Source organism: Salvelinus sp. IW2-2015, linkage group LG36, assembly GCF_002910315.2.
Source record: "Salvelinus sp. IW2-2015 linkage group LG36, ASM291031v2, whole genome shotgun sequence".
NCBI lineage: Eukaryota > Metazoa > Chordata > Actinopteri > Salmoniformes > Salmonidae > Salvelinus > Salvelinus sp. IW2-2015.
The window spans coordinates 16,480,256-16,502,278 of NC_036875.1; the positions used below are offsets into that span (position 1 = coordinate 16,480,256).

The window sequence follows — 22,023 nt, forward strand, 5'->3', positions numbered from 1 at the left end:
ATGTAATACAGCTTTAATTCAGGTTTCCAAGGGGAAAAAAGTGTATTGCTAACTTACCTTTAACTTTCTAACTGCATCTTTAACAATCTCTGTGCCTTTCGGTTGATCAACTTCTGTGTTTCCAAGAAACTAGAATAAAAAGGGAAAATAATAAAGTGTCACTTTACTTTAGGCATACAGCTATACAGAACTAAGTCACAATGCACTATAAGACTGTTAAAGTATATATGAATGCCTTACAGTGTCTCTATATATCTGTATAAAAGAGAAAAAAAAGGCTTCAGATTATAGGAGGGGTTTGCAGGAATCTCGCCCCTCCCCCCCAAAAAAGGGCAGCACTACTGCTGCTATCCAACAGATGGAGCCAAGGACCTTCAGACCTAAACTCCATCTGTCCATAGAAACAGTTGTTCTCAATATGGCTTGCCTGGTTTAGTAAGGAGACTCTGTACTCTCCCCGTTAGTGTTTCCCAATGTAATGGTACCAGGTTGTTTCAACATGACAAGGGGAGTAATATCAAATAATACAGCAATTTAAGSTTTTCTAAGATTCTTCATTCATCAACATAATAAGATGCAACAATTGTTWAAAAATTCAAACCATGGACATCAGTGGTTCAGCCCATACTGTATACTGGTCTCTGACACTGTATCCACTTACTTCCTTCATGATTTAATTCCACTACAGAACACACAGTGGGTACACAATGGGCAAACAATGCCAAAAATCTGGGCAAACGGTGCCAAAAACGACACTTCACCCTCCTATCAATAGAGCGGAAAGACGGATGGGCCTGTATTCAAATGGTGTCAGCATTTGCACCGCCGTGACAAATGCTGTCCGCACTCAAGGACACATATGAGCGCAGCCGGGTTCAGCAAGTGGATGCAGCAAATGACAGATACGCTACATGGGATGTTCCTGACCTATGCATTCTGTTCTGCTGGACTGTAGAGGCTGTTCCACTGTCTAAGCCCAGCCTGGGGTGATCCATCATCTTGGGAAGGTTATTGGCACAGGTACTGTTCCCTGCTGCACCTCACTCCCATCCACTGCCTGACGTAAGGTTTGCTCTCCTCTCTGCTGTTCCAGTCTTGAGCGGCAGCAGATGTGTCAGTTTGGACTTTCTACTTTAGCCTTTTTTCGGTTCACTTCAATAAGACATTTCGGGAGCTGCTGGATGTTCACCGACAGGCGCTCTGCCTCCAATATGAGGGGAGTCTTTGGGTGAAGTAGAGCAGAAAACACCTTTAGATGGGAGACTCTCTTCCCGGGAGTTTACCTTTAAGATGTGTGCAGCATAACAAAGACAGAGAAGACTAAACAWATCAGTTGTTTTGTAACGGTCTGTGGGTTTCCAGTCAAAATCTACTGTTGTGTTTACTTTGCAGTCAGTCAGGAAGTTTTTCTAGGCTGCCTGTGTGTGTTTTTACTCTTTGACTGTAGTGTGAAGCAGACACCTTGTTCAGAGCTAGGGAAAAACTCAATAGCTTCATTGAAAGGGTTTTATTTTTTGACAAAGTCAAAAACTTTGTATAACAGAAAACAATCAGAGAACTATTCCCAAGTAAACATGACTTTTTCAAAGCCTTGGTTAGGTGTGAGACCTGTAAATAGGTATGCATGGTGGTATGCTGAACATCAATCTGAATCAGTGAAAGGTAAAAAGTATTTTTCATCTAACTTCCAAAAACCTGTGAGGGAACTTGATCTTGATTGCTTTGGAAAGGGAGGTCATGATACGTACCTTGGCATTGTAGGGTATGTAATGCTTTGCCAGAGCTTCTGGAGTGTGCATCCAGGATTTATCTGAAAAGAGATATCATAGTTGGGTCTCGTGTCACTTAAAAATACAACAAATGTGTTTAAAGTCATTTATCTTTTAAACTGATATAAATCAAAGTTCTTTTTTTTTTGAATATACATATATATAAAGAACGAATCAAGAGAATCTAAGACAAATCTAAAAATAAAGAAATGTAACTTTCACCATCCTTGGAAACAGCTACGGCCAACTTAAAGTTATGGGAATTACATTGTAAAGGCAGTCGAATAATACAATTATTTAAGACGATTATTCATAACTGAGGTTCAGCCTCTGAAGCTCCAAAATCTAAATCTCTCCAGGAACTGAGTTAGGAAGTACATCTGTATCTTTGTAGTGACTGGGTGTATTGATACACCATCCAAAGTGTAATTAATAACTTCACCATGCTCAAAGGGATACCCAATGTCTGTTTTTTTATGTCTGACCTACCAATAGGTGCCCTTGTTTGTGAGGCAATGGACAACCTCCCTGGTCTGTGTGGTTGAATCTGTGTTTGAAATTCACTGCTCAACTGGGGGCCTTACAAATAATTGTATATGTGGGGTACAGTGATGAGGTAGTCATTCAAAATTATGTTAAACACCATTATTGCACATAGAGTGAATCCTTGCAACTTATTATGTGATTTGTTAAGCAAATGTATACTCCTGAACTTATTTAGGCTTGCCATAACAAAGGTGTTGAATTCTTATTGACTCAAGACATTTCAGCTTTTAATTTAATTATTAATTTGTCATAATAAACATAATTCCACTTTGACATTATGGGGTATTGTGTGTAGGCCAGTGAAAACAAATCTCAATTTAATCCAAATTCAGGCTGTAAGGGGTGTGAATACTTTCTGGAGGGGCTGTATGTCTGAATGAAGCGCAAAACAATTATACCTGCAAGTGTCCTTGAACAGCATTAAACCTGTGGAGGCCTGGTCATTTAGATAGAACCTTTCCCAACAAGCCAATGATGTGAATGAAAGTACCTATACCATAGCCACAACATCTCTGACCAACACAGCTGACCCATCTGCTAAGCAGTGACACAGCACTAGCTCTATCCATAACCACCATACTACATATCATCAAAGAGTGAATGAGTGAGATCAATCTCCTGGTAGTGCCTCAGGGTAGTGCTGAGCGATTAACCAACGTTTCTGGGGATTTTTGGTTATCAAACAACTAATTGACCAAAGTCGGTTTAATTACTTGAATTCCATTTAGTTTGTTCTTATGTGAGCTCAATGCGCCGTTTCTCTAGAGAGAAATAAAATATTTCACAAGATAAATTAAGACAAGAGGTATGTAGGTCGGTGGGCTGAAGGGAGTTGTAGTTTTCATTAGGGAAATATTCAAGCTAGTTCAGCACAGAAACGTGGCAATTAACTAGAATGACCATAATCCATTGTGCCTGTTCTTCCCTGATTGGACAGAGACTGATAGCCTACACACAGACCACATGTGAGAGGAATGTACACAACACAACAATGAAAGTTATGGAGACAGTCTGTGAAGTTGCTCTACCCGATTGGTAGTTGGTAATAAGCAGTCTTCAAAGTATGCCTTMTGTACTTTGAAGAACTAGTCAAATTATTTTGTAAGACAGCTCTGCAGCATACTAGCTACGTAGGATGACCCAAAGATGGTATTAGGAGCACAGAGATAACGTTAGATGGTTGTCTCCTGACAAGCTGTTACTGCCTGAGCAGAGATGAGATGACCAAAAAATATTTAAAATAATAAAGTCGTCAAATAAAAACTAAGTAATATACACAACTGAAATATTTTATTATTTTATAGTAACTTCCTCTTTTTCTATTGATGTTTCCCCAATGTGGACCTGACAGAGMCACTGGAATGTTTTCAATGTTTTGTCAATTGAATGTTCACTATTTTGGGACCTTTTATGGCTAGGGATTCCGCTAGCGGAACGTTTCGACAACATCCTGTRAATTGGCCGAGCGCGAAATTCAAAAGAAAATATTATAAATATTTAACTTTCCTACATTCACAAGTGCAATACACCAAATGAAAGCTTAACYTCTTGTTAATCCAGCCACATTGTCCGATTTCAAAAAGGCTTTATGGCGAAAGCACACCATGCGATTATGTTAGGAAAGCGCCTAGCCACAAAACCATACAGACATTTTCCAGCCAGGAGAGGGCTCACAAAAGTCAGAAATAGCGATTAAATGAATCACTAACATTTGATGATCTTCATCTGGTGGCACTCCCAGGACTCCATGTTACACAGTAAATGTTTGTTTTGTTCAATAAAGTCCCTCTTTATGTCCAAAAACCTCAGTTTAAATTGACGCGTTATGTTCAGTAATGCATTGTCTCAAGTAACATCCGTTGAAATTGCAGAGAGCCAAATCAAATTACAGAAATACTCATCATAAACATTGATGAAAGAAACAAGTGTTATACATAGGATTAAAGATACACTTCTTGTTAATCCAGCCGCTGTGTCAGATTTCAAAAAGGCTTCACGGCGAAAGCAAACCATACTATTATCTGAGGATAGCACCCCATCAAACAAAGAAAGACAGACAATCATAATTCAACCCGCCAGGTGTGACACGAAACTCAGAAATAAAGATAATTCATGCCTTACCTTTGAAGATCTTCTTTTGTTGGCACTCCAATATGTCCCATAAACATCATAAATTATCCTTTTGTTCGATTAATTCCGTCATTATATATCCAAAATGTCCATTTATTTGGCGCGTTTGATCCAGAAAAACACTGGTTCCAAATCGCGTAACATGACTACAAAATATCTCATAAATTACCTGTAATCTTTGTCCAAACATTTCAAACAACTTTCCTAATACAACTTTAGGTATTTTTTTACGTAAATAATCGATAAAATTTAAGACGGGATAAACTGCGTTCAATACCGGAGGAAAACATTGTGGAGCATGCTTTTCAGGTCGCCCGCTCCATCAAACAATACACTTCCCTCGACCCTCGTTCTGTACAGGGCTACTTCTTCATTTCACAAAGGAAAAACATCAACCATTTTCTAAAGACTGTTGACATCCAGTGGAAGCGATAAGAACTGCAAGCAATTGCCTTTGAATTCTAGATTCTCAATGACAACCCATTGAAAAGAGAGTGACCTCAAATGTTTTATTTCCTGGATCGTTTGTCCTCGGGGTTTCGCCTGCCAAATAAGTTCTGTTATACTCACAKACATCATTCAAACAGTTTTAAAAACTTCAGAGTGTTTTCTATCCAAATCTAATAATATGCATATCCTAGATTCTGAGCCCGAGTAGCAGGCAGTTTACTTTGGGCACGCTTTTCATCCGGACGTGAAAATACTGCCCCTTATCCCAGACAGGTTTTTAAAAGCTCAAATATTTTTTATGTATTTATTTCATAATGCATTTAATGTTGTAATTATTTTTCAAATAGAAACCGAAATCGAAAACTGTGATAATTATTTTATAATCGAACCGACCCCCCCCCCCAAGTTCTAACTATGATGAATTGGGGCAGGTCCAGAAGTCACTGCAGCASAGAAGGCAGGGAGCCCAGACACTTTTTCTATGCGTCAGCACCCAGTCTTGATTAATAGAGGCGTCCCCACCTCTCGTGCCCACTTGATATAAAGCTGCAAAAGGCGGACTGTACAATCGCTCAAAAAATGGATTGGCACCGGGGGGAAACAAGTTGACGGGGGAAATAAAGCGCTGTGGGCATGAGAGGATGCGTCTGAGAGTCTGAAGGTCCGTTTCATGTGGCGTGTGTGTCCTAAACAGTCTGAATCAGTGACAGCTTTAAGTTTACATGTCATTTCAAAAAAGGTGCCTGATGGAGACTACAGGGGATGATGCATCTCAATGCTTCATTCCTACAAAAAAAACTAACTGAGCATATTCATATAGCTAGCTTGACTGCCTATACAGCACCACACAAGTAAAGATATGATACAGTAATACAGAGCTGGATTAAAATAGTATCKGTTTTCTTTCAAATATTTTAGATGTGCTTTATTGAGCTTGCCTGTCACAATGACACCACTGTAATTTCCAAATAGTACAACCCCTGCCCATTTGGCACTGCAGACCCGCTCAAATCAAACATATTTCAAAGTATTTGAAAGTAATCAAACAATAATAGTACATCAAAGCTAGTGCTTTGTGTGAACTTAAAACAAGTGCATTTTCAGAACTACAGTTAGTAGTAAAGCCTTCTGGAGTTCCAGACGGACCAAGCCCAAGCCTGAGCTCATTATCTCCTCTCTATATATATTCACTTTAATGAATTACACAGGTAATGTTATCTGGGACGGCAGCAATGCATCGCTCATGGGCCAGGCTAGCCATTGCCAGCACTCGGCTCATACAGCAAAACAATGTCCAATTAATCTCCCATTTGTCTCGTTTAGAGTTCAACTGGATCGATCAGTACGCTCCGGGGGACTGAAGTCTAAAATACCTCCAGCAGTATTTAAAGCCTCTAGATATCCGTTTTAATTAAATGGAGCRGACAGATACAAATGGTTAAACATTAAAGTAAAATAAAATACAATGGACCTCCTCCAACAATGCAATACAATGAGGGGAGCGTATTTGCCAGTGAATAGGACAGAGTGGAGACCGTCCTTGTGTTCCTTTTGCACATAGATTTCCAACCATCATCACCTGAGGGTAATGAAGATACTGAGAATTTTGTCTCAACAGTCAATAATGGTTTTATATTTATGTTGCACTGATCTCAAGGMCATTTTTAATCATATTTAGACATTTTCAACATATGTTGTTTGTTGAAGCTACAAGAGTAAAGCCTTCCATTATCCCAAAGGTTACTCATCATCATCCTTCCAGAGGAAGACTCAAAGGTCAGAGTGAGAAGAGCACAACTTTGATTTGCTCAATCAAGAGAAAGCMCTCTAAAAACACCTTGTAAGCTTAAACCTAATTAGCATACACTGTATAGGTACAGTGATTGCAGCACAATCGCTTCGATAAGGTTGTTCAATGCAGGAAACAGTAAATCAACACTGCATTCTATCGAGTCAAAACTGACAATGAGTTTGCTGTGTTTGCAAACCCTTAGTCAAGTCCGTTTTCTCAGGGTTTCCCCAAACTCGGTATCTCCCCCCCTTTTTTTTTTCTTTGACAGGAAAATTATTAATGAGCATCTCTCCTCTCTGGAAATGGTTCCCACTGTCTTAATGTCATTGTAACACCTACAAATGTTACCTAGCCTATGACATTTCCCTTAGCTTTAGATGTGAACCACTGCTTGCATGGCTGCTTTGACCCTTAGTCAAGTCCGTTTTCTCAGGGTTTCCCCAAATTTGGTCATGACCCCCCCCCCCCTGTTGCACATTTTGCTTTTTGCCCTATTTAAATAATCAAAACTTCCTATTTATTTGAATCAACTGTGTAGTGCTTGGACAAAAAGCAGTGGTTCACACCTAAAGCTAAGGGAAATGTCATAGGCTAGGTAACATTCATAAGTGTCACAATGACATTAAGGCACTGCCCTTTGAGGGAACCATTTCCAGAGAGATGCTCATTAATAATTTCCCTGTCAAAGAAAAAGCAGCTTTTGAAAAGACAGTAGCTGTATAATGAATGACCCAAATGGTTTATAGGGAACAGCTCTGTTGAAAAAAAATATATAATAATTTTATAGATGACCTCTGACATTTATCTACAGGTATACTTTGTCATCTCTGGGATGAATGGCATTCCAAATCAAATTGGACTTAACAGGCCCCAAACACATTTAGTACAATCACTCTTCCATCCCCATAAAAAAGCGAGCATATAATAGTTGTCAATAWTTTTTACAAGGCACAGCTCCCTATATTACTTGTCCAGCTGCCTCATTTGTCTGCTGGTCAGATGAGTTAAGCTAAACTCAAATGGTTTAGCACCTCTGATACTTTGGTTTACAGTTTGTCTGGATAATAACTGCCAAGGTGGTCCAGCGAAATTGAAAAGCCTCTGGTAACCGCTAAAACAAATTCTTCACGAGTGAGTTCATCTGTTGATCTCCAAATGACAAATCAAGGGAAATAGTAGTGGATATACAGTATGCCCCAATACTGTTGCGAGTGTACACAATCTCACATTTAATTTCTTTGTTTCTAATCCTCCCCATCTTGTCATTCAATGGATATAAAACAATCTGGTGGACTGCCCTGATATCTTACTCCCAATGCATTGATGATTACATAAACATATATTTCCTGGTCAATCCAAACACTTATGATGCCTCTTTGAGGAAGTCAACCTGACATATTTTAATAAGTATAATGTGACCCTTGTTTCAAAGGAGGTCATTCTCTGAGAACCATGAATAATTTTGACATTATATTCATTATATGGAAAGCCCATTGTTACAAGGACTGAAGTCAATTCCAATTCAGAAGTGGAATAGCACATGGAATCAGGATCAAAACTGCCCCACTCACAGTATCAACGCTGAATAAAACAAATTGTGGACTGAAATCTTAGCTATTTCTGAGTTAGCCTATATACATTATTTTCCTTCCTGGAAAATGGACATGTGTGTGTGTGTGTTTGTGTGTGTATGTGTGGTGTGTGTGTGTGTGTGTATGTGTGTGCGTGTGTGTGCGCATGCGTGCATGCTTATGCACAACATCAACATACACCAAAGCCTATCTTTTGTTGTACACTTTTCCAAGACTGTACAGTACATTCTATTTTATTACTGCTCTGCAAGTCTCCAACTCTCCTTGATCATCTTCCTCCAGGAAAGCTGCATCCAACATCATCACAAGACCACCCAGTCTTGTCTCCGGGCATCAGGAATAAACATAGGTGATAAAAATGATCAAAACCCCTCATGGCAGCACTTGCTAGATATGATCAACTCAACAAAACACAGAAATAAAGGCCCCCATGTTGTCACCTCCAGATTGTCAACCAAACCTGTACCAGAATGATACTAGTATTACAATGACAAAAACATCAAATAGTTTGATAAGCATAATCATTTGGTCAGTTGAACACAAGGCTTCACAACGGGACATAACTGTGCAGCCAGACATGTACTATGGTTCCTTGGTGATTCCAAACATCCTCTTGCTTTCATTTATCTCTAAATCACAGCAGTCTTGTCGTTCAATGTTCAGTGACTGGTAATTGGATGCACAAGTCCGGAAAGAAATTGACGAGAGAGATTTGTACCCAATTATTTCTCTGTCATCATCAGACACAAAAGTGTCTCTTTGCCACTGGCCCCCGGTGACTACAGGATAGCCCGTTTCACTTGGAGGCACAAGTATATTTTTACCTGTTGAGTTTAAAGTTGCAAAGTCTTAGGAAATCTTTCATGGATGATAGAATCATATACCCTGAAAATTGTTGCTGGTGGACATAGAGATGTGTGTATTATTTAAATGTGCACCTCATTAGCTTAAAGGTTAAGGTTAGCATGACCGGGTTAGCCACATGCGGCTTATGCCGTTTAAAGGGATATCTGCATACTTCATTATTATTATTTGGGGATAGCAATTTCAAACCTACCATTTGATTCTGGTATGGTCAAGGATGTAGGATTAAAAGAAAAACGCACATACAGTACGGTATCCAGCGTTGAAAACACTTGCAATGTGTTTGATGAATCACATGCACTACTTTGATAATTAGGTGTCTTTCATACATGCACATACTGCATTATAAAATGAGTTAAAACAACCTCATTTTAACGCAGTCTGAACAGTGGGAATTGCTTGTATTGACACCAGGCCTGGGTTCAAATACTACTTCAAATATTTTCACATAGAGTGCCTTCGGAAAGTATTCAGACCACTTGACATTTCACACATTTCGATATATTACAGCCTTATTCTAAATTAGATATTTTTTTTTTTTAAATCAACATATCAGCAATCTACACACAATACCCCATAATGATGAAGCAAAAAAGGTTTTAAAAAAGGCACAAATCTGGGGAAGGGTAGCAAAAATTATCTGCAACACAACAATCTCTGCAGCACTCCACCAATCAGGCGTTTATGGTAGAGTGGCCACTCCTCAGTAAAAGGCACATGACAGCCTTTTGGAGTTTGCCAAAAGGCACCTAAAGACTCTCAGACCATGAGAAACAAGATTTTCTAGTCTGATGAAACTAAGATTGAACTCTTTGGCCTGAATGCCAAGCATCACGTCTGGAGGACCATACCTACGGTGAAGCTTGGTGGTGGCAGCATCATGCTGTGGGAATGTTTTTCAGCAGCGGGGACTGGGAGACTAGTCAGGATTGAGGCAAAGATGAATGGAGCAAAGTACAGAGAGATTCTTGATGAAAACCTGCTCCAGAGCGCTCAGGACCTCAGACTGGGGTGAAGGTTCACTTTCCAAAAGGACAACAACCCGAGGCACACAGCCAAAACAACACATGAGTGTTGACTGTTCTGCCTGCGGCTATGGAACCCTGACCTGTTCACCGGACGTGCTACCTGTCCCAGACCTGCCTGTGTTTAACAACTTCTCGTAGATGGAACGCAGATGCGGCTATGAGAGAGCTCTTAGAGATACGGTGGTTTGGTAGTAAAGCCATGACTCGACACAGAGCTAACTCATGAATTGGTTGCTTGTAGTTCTCTGCTGAGCACCCCTCGACAACTACTGTCGCATTTATTACTCTAATCTTCAGGAACCATATGCGGGTTCAGCCTTTTATTAAATTCAAATAAATACCTCGAAATTCTTTGTGCCGAGGCTTTGCTTTCTGTTAATAATCTCCACGCCGGCACAGCGGAGGAAGAGGACTAGGCCCATTGCCCTTCATAATGCCTGGTTCTTCTCTAGGTTTCTCCTAGGTTTTGGCCTTTCTAGGAGTTTTTCCTAGCCTCACCACACTACATCTGCATTGATTGCTGTTTTGGGGTTTTAGGCTGGGTTTTCTGTACAGCATCTTTGAGATATCAGCTGATGTAAGGGCTATATATAATACTTTACATTTGATGAATTTGATGAGTGCTTCGGAACAGTTCTCAGATATGTCCTTGAGTGGCCAAGCCAGGCCCAGACTTGAACGCCGATTGAACATCTGTAGTGGAGGCACGGTTGAGCAGGATTGAGAGCATCATGTTCCTTCGCAGTGCTCACTAGAGCATAACTAAATTGGCATCAACAAACACACGCCAAAACAGCTAGTCGTGAAGAGGGCACAACAAAGCTATTCCCCCCCTTTTTTTGGCATGGGTCCTGAGATCCTCAAAAGGTTCTACAGCTGCAACATCAAGAGCATCCTGACCGGTTGCATCACTGCCTGGTACGGCAATTGCTCGGCCTCCGACCGCAAGGCATTTCAGAGGGTAGTGCGTACGGCCCAGTAATACACTGGGGCAAAGCTGCCTGCCATCCAGGACCTCTACACCAGGTTGTCAGAGGAAGGCCCTAAAATTGTCAAAGACCCACCCACCCCAGTCATAGACTGTTCTCTCTCCTACCGCATGGCAAGCGGTACCGGAGTGCCAAGTCTAGGACAAAAAGGCTTCTCAACAGTTTTTATCCCCAGCCATAAGACTCCTGAACAGGTAACCAAATGGTTTCCGGACTATTTGCATTGTGTGCCACCCCCAACCCCTCTTTTTACGCTGTTGCTACTCTCTGTTCATCATATATGCATAGTCACTTTAACCATACCTACATGCACATACTACCTCAATAAGCCTGACTAACCGGTGTCTGTATATAGCCTTGCTACGTTATTTTCAAATGTCTTTTAACTGTTGTTTTATTTCTTTACACACACACACACACACACACACACACACACACACACACACACACACCACACACACACACACACACACACAACACACCACCCACCAACGACATCACACACACACACCTTTTTTTGCACTATTGGTTAGAGCCTGTAAGTAAGCATTTCACTGTAAGGTCTACACCTGTTGTATTCGGCGCACGTGACAAATAAACTTTGATTTGATTTGACATCTCTGGAGAGACCTGAAAATAGCTGTGCAATAACAYTCCCCATCCAACCTGATAGAGCTTTAGAGGATCTGCAGAGAAGAATGGAAGAAACTCCCCAAATACAGGTGTGCCAAGCTTGTAGCATCATACCCAAGAAGACTTGATGCTGTAATCGCTGCAAAAGGTGCATCAACAAAGTACTGAGTAAAGGGTCTGAATACTTATGTAAATGTGATATTTCAGTTTATTTTTAATAAATTATCAAAAATTTCTAAAAACCTGTTTTCCTTTGTCATTATGGGCTATTRTGTGTAGATTGATGAGAAAAAAACAACATTTAATCAATATTAGAATAAGGCTGTAACGTAACAAAATGTGGAAAAAGTCAAGGAGTCTGAATAGTTTCCGAAGGCACTGTAAATTCGAGGTAAGTATTCAGGTATTTTAATGTATTTAGAAATAAACTTGGAGAGTACATTGTMTTTGAAAATACTCAAATACACTGATTCAAATACACTCCCCTGCATTTAACCCAGGTATTTGAAAATATTATTTGAAAATATAGCTGCGAGCAGCAATGAATGGGGTTCACAGGATGGCAGAAAGGACACACGATCAGTTGGATAACAAAGCAAGCACTATTGTGTAGGAACTATCTTTCATTAGGTGCAATTCTTCATGAGAAGAAAATATACGTTTTTTTTATATATTCTAGCATTTAACTTCATCTTCAAATGCATCAACGTTATTTTCTCAAACTCTTTAGGGACTATTGTGATGTGTCCAAAGACCAAATTTGGAGTGAATCTGACTATTAGTCCATGAGAAGATCTAATATGATTATTTTAAGCATTAGGTTTACTGTGTCAAAAAAGTGAACTGTTAATAGTTCCTTACATTTAAAAATATTAATGCCAAACTTAACATGGTTATTCATGGTAATGTCTTTGGTGACCCTAAATGTTTCAAGTTGATAGGCCATTATGGAGTCAATTTACAAAGGATTTAAATGGACACGTAAAATCTGATTTCCTGATTTATCAATAACTCAGCCATCTCTTAACCAATCCCTTAGCTTTTCTCAAACGAAGTTAAGAGATGTACCATGGGCATACATACCAAATTGGTGTTATTTGGACTTAATGGTTCATGAGAATATGTTTTTCAAAAATGTCCAAGATTGGTTCTAATTGGTCCTTGAGGCAAATTTGTTAAGCATGAGGAAAGACACCTACATACTTACAAGTATCTAGGTCAAACCGGGTGGTGGATATGAGGGTTTGAAACAGCTTATAACAGCACCACCTATAGGCCATTGTTGCACAAATATCTAATTTATATAAGTATTCACACCCCTGAGTCAATACATGTTAGAATCACCTTTGGCAGTGATTACAGCTGTGAGTCTTTCTGGGTAATCTCAAAAAGCTGTGCACACCTGGATTATTCTGTACTATTCTGTACAGGCTTCCTTCTTTTCCCTCTGTCATTTAGGTTAGTATTGTGGAGTAACTACAATGTTGATTCATCCTCAGTTTTCTCCAATCACAGCCAATAACCTCTGTAACTGTTTTAAAGTCACCATTGATCTAATGGTGAAATCCCTGAGGGGTTTCCTTCTCCGGCAACTGAGTTAGGAAGGACGCTTGAATCTTTGTAGTGACTGGGTGTATTAAATAACTTCACCACGCTCAAAGGGATACTCCCCGAGTGTTGCAGCGGTCTAAGGCACTGCATCTCAGTGCTAGAGACAACATTACAGACCCTGGTTCGATTCCAGGCTGTATCACAAACAGCCATGACTTGGAGTCCCATAGGGCGCCGCACAATTGGCCCAGCGTCATCCGGGTTAGGGTTTGGCCAGGGTAGGCCGTCATTGTAAATACGAATGTGTTCTTAACTGACTTGCCCAGTTGAATAAAGGTTCAATAAATAAAAATAAAATATTCAATGTCTGCTTTTTTTAAAACACTATTACTATACACAGAGTGAGTCCATAGAGACTTACCCCAAAACACTCACTGCCAAAGGTGTTTCTACACAGTATTGACTCAGGGGTGTGAGTAGTCTCAAAGTTAACGGATGTGAACTGTGAGCTGGAAACTKTAACAAAAGCTTTAGTATTACTAATCCATAAACATGACAGAAAGCAATTGCAAGTGTTCCCATGTCTTATCTGTCCTATTTGAGAGATATAATTCACAAACTGAAATTAGCTATTTAGCATTACCCATATCAATTAGTTTAGCTTTAAGATATGCTGTATTATATGTGGTTGACAGTTTATTGTTGTGACATTATTTTACATTATGTGAGCCACCACMTGGAAATGCCAACCCTGACTTGCATAGGTACGTGGTGCCAAACTGGATCAGAACATCTACTGCTTTCTCCGTCAGGCAGRMGACTGCTTCCTGCTGCAGATGAGCAACCCWGAACTGTGTGAGTGTTTGTCTCAAAAAGCATCAGCTTCAATCAGTTTATTCCAGTTCAGAATAAAAGCAACAGTTCCAACCTAGACTTAATTTTTCATATTCATCTGTACTATTTCTTAGGGTTGCACTATCAGTAGCTAGTTAGCTTGCTTTGGCTAACGTTAGCTATTAGCTCTGTAACATTACAAAGCCAGGGAATTGTTTGAAAGAAAAACTCACATCTACTACTATGAGAGATAGTGGCCAAAAGTTTTGAGAATGACACAAATATTAATTTTCACAAAGTTTGCTGCTTCAGTKTCTTTAGATATTTTTGTCAGATGTTACTATGGAATACTGAAGTATAATTACAAGCATTTCATAAGTGTCAAAGGCTTTTATTGACAATTACATGAAGTTGGTGCAAAGAATCAATATTTGCAGAGTTGAACCTTCTTTTTCAAGACCTCTGCAATCCACCCTGGCATGCTGTCAATTACCTTCTGGGCCACATCCTGACTGATGGCAGCCCATTCTTGCATAATCAATGCTTGGAGTTTGGCAGAATTTGTGGGTTTTTGTTTGTCCACCCGCCTCTTGAGGATTGACCACAAGTTCAATGGGATTAAGGTCTGGGTAGTTTCCTGGCCATGGACCCAAAATGTCGATGTTTTGTTCCCCGAGCCACTTAGTTATCACTTTTGCCTTATAGGTGCTCCATCATGCTGGAAAAGGCGTTGTTCGTCACCAAACTGTTCCTGGATGGTTGGGAGAAGTTGCTCTCGGAGGATATGTTGGTACCATTCTTTATTCATGGCTGTGTTCTTAGGCAAAATTGTGAGTGAGTCCACTCCCTTGGCTGAGAAGCAACTCCACACATGAATGGTCTCAGGATGCTTTACTGTTGGCATGACACAGGACTGATGGTAGCGCTCACCTTGTCTTCTCCGAACAAGCGTTTTTCCAGATGCCCCAAACAATCRGAAAGGGGATTCATCAGAGAAAATGACTTTACCTCAGTCCTCAGCAGTCCAAWCCCTGTACCTTTTGCAGAATATCAGTCTGTCCCTGATGTTTTTCCTGCAGAGAAGTGGCTTCTTTGCTGCCATTCTTGACACCAGGCYATCCTCCAAAAGTCTTYGCCTCACTGTGCATGCAGATGCRCCCACACCTGCCTGCTGCCATTCCTGAGCAAGCTCTGTACTRGTGGTGCCCCGATCCCGCAGCCGAAAAAACTTTAGGAGACGGTCCTGACGCTTTCTGGACTTTCTTGGGCGCCCTGAAGCCTTCTTCACAACAATTGAACCGCTCTCCTTGATGATCCGATAAATGGTTGATTTCAGTGCAATCTTACTGGCAGCAATATCCTTGCCTGTGAGCCCTTTTTGTGCAACGCAATGATGAYGGCACGTGTTTTCWTGCAGGTAACCATGGTTGATAGAGGAAGAACAATTATTCCAAGCACCACCCTCCTTTTGAAGCTTCCAGTATGTTATTCRAACTCAATCAGCATGACAGAGTGATCTCCAGCCTTGTCCTCGTCAACACTCACACCTGTGTTAACGAGAGAATCACTGACATGATGTCAGCTGGTCCTTTTGTRGCAGGGCTGAAATGCAGTGGATATTTTGGGGGGGATTCAGTTCATTTGCATGGCAAAGAGGGACTTTGCAATTAATTGCAATTAATTTGAACACTCTTCATAACATTCTGGAGTATATGCAAATTGCCATCATACAAACGGCAGCAGCAGTGAAAATATTTTTTTTTATCATTCTCAAAACTTCTGGTCACGACTGTACTCCCTTATTTCGGCTTATCATCACCTGTTACAAAATGACAACAATGCCTTGCTAGTTGACTTACTTTTCCACTTGCAAAGCACTGAAGCATTCTGCCCTGTTCTGAAAGAACTCCCTGGGTTTACTGTCATGTTGTGCCTGGATGTTTGGTCAGGATGTGTCGTTTTATTAATTTGTTCGTTTTGAGAGAATCATTACTAAGCACTTCCCCACACAAAACACATTACGGGCGCTCCTCGTTATTTCTCAAAGTTTGTATGAAAGAGACAAAAAGTCATCACTGTGTTTGCGTTTCATGACGATTGAGCTCAGTCAGGACTTGTGGCTAGCATGAGTCCATTTCATGACAGCGGTGAGTGATGGCGAGTGGGAATAACAAGTCAGTGGCTTGAACGATATCGCTGCAGCGTGTGGGTCGCGGAGTGATCTTCAAGAAAACTGCAGAAAAAAGATCCGGTAAACAGCGAAGCACATGGGCATCTATATCTACCTCTCCCACTTGCGCAGCTCCCAAACTGAGCAGAGACCGCTGATAAACAGAGAGCGCACTAAACCGAGAGCGCAGTTGCGCTTGGCCAAATCAATTCCAGTAATTCATTMATTAATTATACATTTACGTCGCGACCCACCATTAACAAGTCCGCGATCCACTKTGGGTCGTGACCCATACTTTAAGAAACGCTGGTTTAATMAATTTTTAATTCAGGCTAACGCATACAAATGTGGAATAAGCCGAGGGGTATGAATACTTTCTGAAGGCCCTGTATTTAAAAATAATATTTGTACATTTGATCTAATCAAGATATATTAGTGTTTTATTTTTCATGTATATATATATTTTTTTTACAAATGTTATACTTTTTCTTTCACTTTGACATTGCAGCATTTTGTGTATGTGTATCCTTGACAAAAAAAAWACATTTAAATCCACTTTTAATCCCACTTTGTAAAATATGGAAAAAGTCAAGGGGTGTGAATACTTTAAGGCACTGTATGAAAAGAGGCAGTAATCTAATTGGAATTCATCAATGCCTTATAGGAACAGCAAGATAACGTCAGACAAAAATTATGCTCAGTATGTAGCCAGACAGACCAAACAAATAACTTGCATATTAAGGTGAATGAGGAACAGTAATTTACTTAGTTTTCTTTCTTTTTACAACCACATTTTGTCATCAGTTCAAATGAATAAATATAGSATGAAGGAACGTAGAAGAAATAAAGAATATTTTCTAACTACTAATTATAACTAAGTGATTGACACAGGTCTGCAGCAACTTTGCTCATAGGACACTAGAAATATAGATACAATAATGCTAATTCCCAAATGCAATTGTAAAAGGATGAAAGTCCCAGTGTTTAAAGAGTACTGTAACGGCAGTCTAAGTCGTCCTCCTCCTCAGACGAGGAGAGGCGAGAAGGATCGGAGGACCAATGTGCAGCGTGGTAAGTTTCCATGATTTAATAACAAGAAAACTAGACAAAATACAAAACAACAAACGTACTAACCGYCACAGTCCCGTGTGGCACAAACACTGACACAGGAAACAACCACCCACAAAATCCCAACACAAAACAAKCCACCTATATATGATTCTCAATCAGGGACAACGATTGACAGCTGCCTCTGATTGAGAACCATATTAGGCCGAACACAGAAACAGACAAACTAGACACACAACATAGAATGCCCACCCAGCTCACGTCCTGACCAACACTAAAACAAGCAAAACACATAAGCACTATGGTCAGGACGTGACAAGTACAATGAAGAATGTTTTAGCACAGATTCTATCTCAACAGGAGGCTTTTAATAACCACTACAAATGCATGCGTGCTGAGAGTGCAATATCGACTCAACATATTGATGAATAGCTAGCGATGAATCTGCACAGTCATGCACCGTAATGAGACCTGGAAAATAAAATTATAATCTGGATAAGAAACTTTAGAGCAACTAGATCTGTCATCCTCTTTTGTGTTTCCTTACCAAGCCCTATTCTTAATCAGTTATGAGCAATGCTCTGGTAATTAATGGTTTTCTCCAAAAGCCCTGTGTTCTGTGTCGGTCTGGTGTAAAATATTGGTTGTGTTCGGGGAGGTTTCGGAGGGACCTTTGTCCTTCGCTTAAAAGGCTTTAATGCCCTCTTTATGCCAGATGGCTGGATGCGCCTCTGTAGTTCTCTACAATCACACAGAACTGGACTGTGTGCAAGTATGTATGGAAGCATTTGTGGGCCCATCAGTGCGAGAGATGGGGAATGGTAACCGGGGCCACAGTGTCTAATTCACTGACTACTTTCTGTGTCAGCTGTGAAGCCATTACTTCTCTGTTATGCCCAATCTTTCAACAGACTCCCTAAACGTGCCCTCCAGAGTCTGAGTTCAAAATATGACAAAGTATCAACTTAGATTCATGAGAAAGTAAAACCTATGAAAAAAGGACAGTAGCAGCAGTAGTGGAGCACCTTAGCACCAAGCTGTATTTTATTATCGTCCATGAAAGGGAAATCTAATCTGAACCAGGAGTAGAGATCTGCCTAACCTGATAAGTCTTTATCTCCTCATTGGGTGCCTGACAGGGCTGAGGTCAATTATAAAACTGAAATATCATATGAACACTCAAGGCCAGCTGGGCCCAAAAATTGTCCAGCAGGGTCTTTGGACATTTCCGGGTMTGTTGATTCATGCGAGTGGAGGGAGTTGGAGTGGTAGGACAGATGGCAAATACGCAAAGCTGTTGTCGCGAAACCGCAGTGGTTGCGTCAGACATTTTCAGTACGACAGTGCACATGTAGATTACGTAGTTATCTCCAGGTATAAGAACAAGTAGCTCACCGAACATGCACAATCATAATATGAGCGACGGCGTGGAGAAACTGGGCTTTACAGATGGGGAACAGAACTAAAATCTGTCTGAGTGCTTACCTTTTTTCCTGTTAAAGGCCCGGTTCATACTGGAAAACCTTGCGTCTTTGTGGTCCCTTCTGTGTATTTGCCAATACTCCACCTCAGGAGGGAAAAAAACAGAGTTTTAGAATCGTTTAAAACCTCAGGCCTTCAACAAACAAAACCTGGAAAATTTTACTAAACAACTGGCCAGATGTCAGCCTCTGCTTTAGGAAACCCACCCTCTCACAGAAAGCTAATGTTTAGTCAGTCAGAATATGCGCCAATGAAAACCTAAACCGACCAGTAAAACACGTTGTATTTACCTTTGGGTTAAAGTGATTTACCATCTGAGTATGGGAGGTGACCATTTTTTTTTTTATGGCTAGTCTTGTTAGTAGGATAATTTGTCATTGTCAATTTAGCACACCAAACATGACAAAGACTCTACTACTGCTGGTCGATTTCGTAGTAACAGTGAATATTGCTTGAGACTATTTTCTGGAAAAGGTTTTAAGACTTTTACATTTTTSTCAGCCACAATATGTTGCATTACAGTCTAATCTTCCTGGGAGAATGGCGATATATGCTTGTCGATGGCTGCCTGAATAAATCAAACCAAAGTAGATGCATTACTGTAGCAAAACATCAGTTCTGATATCAGAAAAGTCCGTTTTAACCTTCACATAAAGCGGAGTTATATGCTGTCATATTCTCTGCTGGATATACATGTATGAACAGTGAATAGGCATGGCACACTTTGGTTATCTACATGTTATCTCTGACCATTCACTGATAATCCCAACCAAGTGACACCTTTTAATACCAAAGGTACATGGCAAGAAAGAAGGAAACCTTTTTGTTTTGTTGCAACCTTGCAATCTCTCCCCCCAAAAAACTCCAACATAGTGTATGAATGAAGATGTTGTGAGAAACATCAGGTGAGCAGCCAACACATTATGCATGCAATAAGGCATTAACAGCACATAGGCTATCAACTGTTTTTGGTTTAAATTCTAAAACCAACTCTCATACAGATAGCCAAGTAAGTAAGTTCTGCCTCAGAATAGACTGACTCAATTATTTTGACAGTTGCTGTTTTTTTTTATCTCTTTCCTTATATATAGTGATTAAGTTCCTTCTAAGCCAATTTATCATTTGCTTTAAAGTGATTTCAGAAAAAGGTAGAAAACTCATTTCTAATTCCACTTAATTTTCCTTAAATCTTTTCTCCTTCAAAACCTCTCACTCTGATAAAACTTAAATAGAATGAAGTACTGATTTAACTCTTTATTCATTAGGTAGGCTATATGTGATTCAAACATATTCTTTTAAACCATGAGAATCACGAGATGAGGAAGCATTGAGTTGATCATTAAGGTAGGTTCTTGATYATTTCTGGTTCTGGTGTATCTTCCAATTCATCCAACTTCTAATGTTCTGCTAAGGAAACAAATGGAATACCTCAGATGAGTTCCAAGGATACAAATTACTTTATTGTCCAGACATACGAGCCATTGTCAATCAAACAATATAATTGAAATGTCCACTTGAATGAAAAGTCCACTTTAAAATAATTAAGGCTCCTGTCTTTGTTATGTATCCTTTCGATACAACGGAAGGATGAGACCTTCCTTTCTAGATGGAAAATGTCGCATCGGGCTACAGTACTCTTTCAATGGTGAATTGTATGCATTGCAATGAGGATGACACTGACCATTGTGTGTAACGCATCACACTGAAGAGTTCATGGCAGGCATATACTTTAGTAACCTTAATCAGATGCTCAACAGAGGTTGCATAGGATGAGTAAGTGTACTGTATAGGCCCTGAAGGTGATGTATTTTATTTGACACTGCAGCAGGCCAAGAACAWACTAAAACACGTGCTATACCATCTTCTGTGACACTAGCAGATATAATATGTAACATATACTGTATAAAAAAATGCTTACAATAGTCCAGCTAAAGACAGTAGTTCCAGGCATTTCTCTTTTCATAAGTTGAGACAAACTGACAAACTCTAACTTCAGAAAGGACATTTTTATTCGCTGACATATGCAGAGGAGCATTGCAACATTCAGGATATAATGACTCTTACATGCGGGGGAGAAAATCACATGTCTAGCTCTGTGAATAGGTCTATGATTTCAGAGCTACTTTTTAAAGAGTGGTGTGGTGCTAACTACACTGGGGCTCACGCAACGCAGGAGTCTGAAGAGAGAAGACAAACATGCTATTTGACAACCAGACCTGAGAGACTGAGCTGTTGTACAATAATAAAATGTGCTAATAGCGATAGAAATCAGAGAGCAGTAATGTTTCCTTACTCCATGCAGAGAGTAGTCTCAAAGTTAAYGGATGTGAACTGTGAGCTGGAAACTGTRACRAAAGCTTTAGTATTACTAATCCATAAACATGACAGAAAGCAATTGCAAGTGTTCCCATGTCTTATCTGTCCTATTTGAGAGATATAATTCACAAACTGAAATTAGCTATTTAGCATTACCCATATCAATTAGTCTAGCTTTAAGATATGCTGTATTATATGTGGTTGACAGTTTATTGTTATGACATTATATGACATTATGTGAGTCGCCACATGGAAATGCCTGCTCTGACTGACTATTGTGTAACACCTTCAGCATGCCACTGAGAAACATGATTCCTCCACATTAAACTAAAACTATTTTCCTTTCATAAACAGAACTATAGCACCAACACCTCTTTAATTTCTGTAATTACATAGCAACAAACTTCCTACAATAACTATGTAGCTAAGGATACTAGGATAATGTCAAATGGATAATGTCAAATAGACAAAAAGATGATGCAATTAGACATGCAATTATTATGATTTATTTTTCACAGAGACAACTTTATTTCACAAAGATCTAAAACCACATTGTGATGTTGGGAGATGTTTTCTTTCTATCTATAATGGTCCTTCAGGGGGCAAAGTTCAACTGAAATGAGCTATAGAGTGTCGATTGGGATTTTTCCAAACCAGTATGCCAAAACAGAATAGCTTTGCTGCTTAAAAAGACAGCTTGTGTTTGTTTTTTTACGGACAAATATTGTACCCGCCTCAGAGGAATGCAGAGTCAAATGAACATGGACAGCAGCCATGTCCACAATTGAGGGGAGACAGGGCAACTTTTC

General features: G+C 39.9%; 1 protein-coding gene across 4 annotated transcripts in view; it reads right to left on the minus strand.

Moving 5' to 3' along the window:
- gulp1a (GULP PTB domain containing engulfment adaptor 1a) overlaps positions 1 to 22,023 on the minus strand; it is a 59,670-nt gene that overhangs the window by 9,156 nt on the left and 28,491 nt on the right. For all 4 annotated transcript variants that reach the window (XM_023981381.2, XM_023981382.2, XM_023981380.2 and 1 more), the window contains exons 2-4: positions 18,902 to 18,983; positions 1,749 to 1,810; positions 58 to 129 (exon numbers count right to left, since the gene is read on the minus strand). In XM_023981381.2, the coding sequence (XP_023837149.1) occupies positions 58 to 129; positions 1,749 to 1,810; positions 18,902 to 18,929 (162 nt within the window). In that variant the 5' untranslated portion in view covers positions 18,930 to 18,983. The remainder of the gene's footprint in view (positions 1 to 57; positions 130 to 1,748; positions 1,811 to 18,901; positions 18,984 to 22,023) is intronic.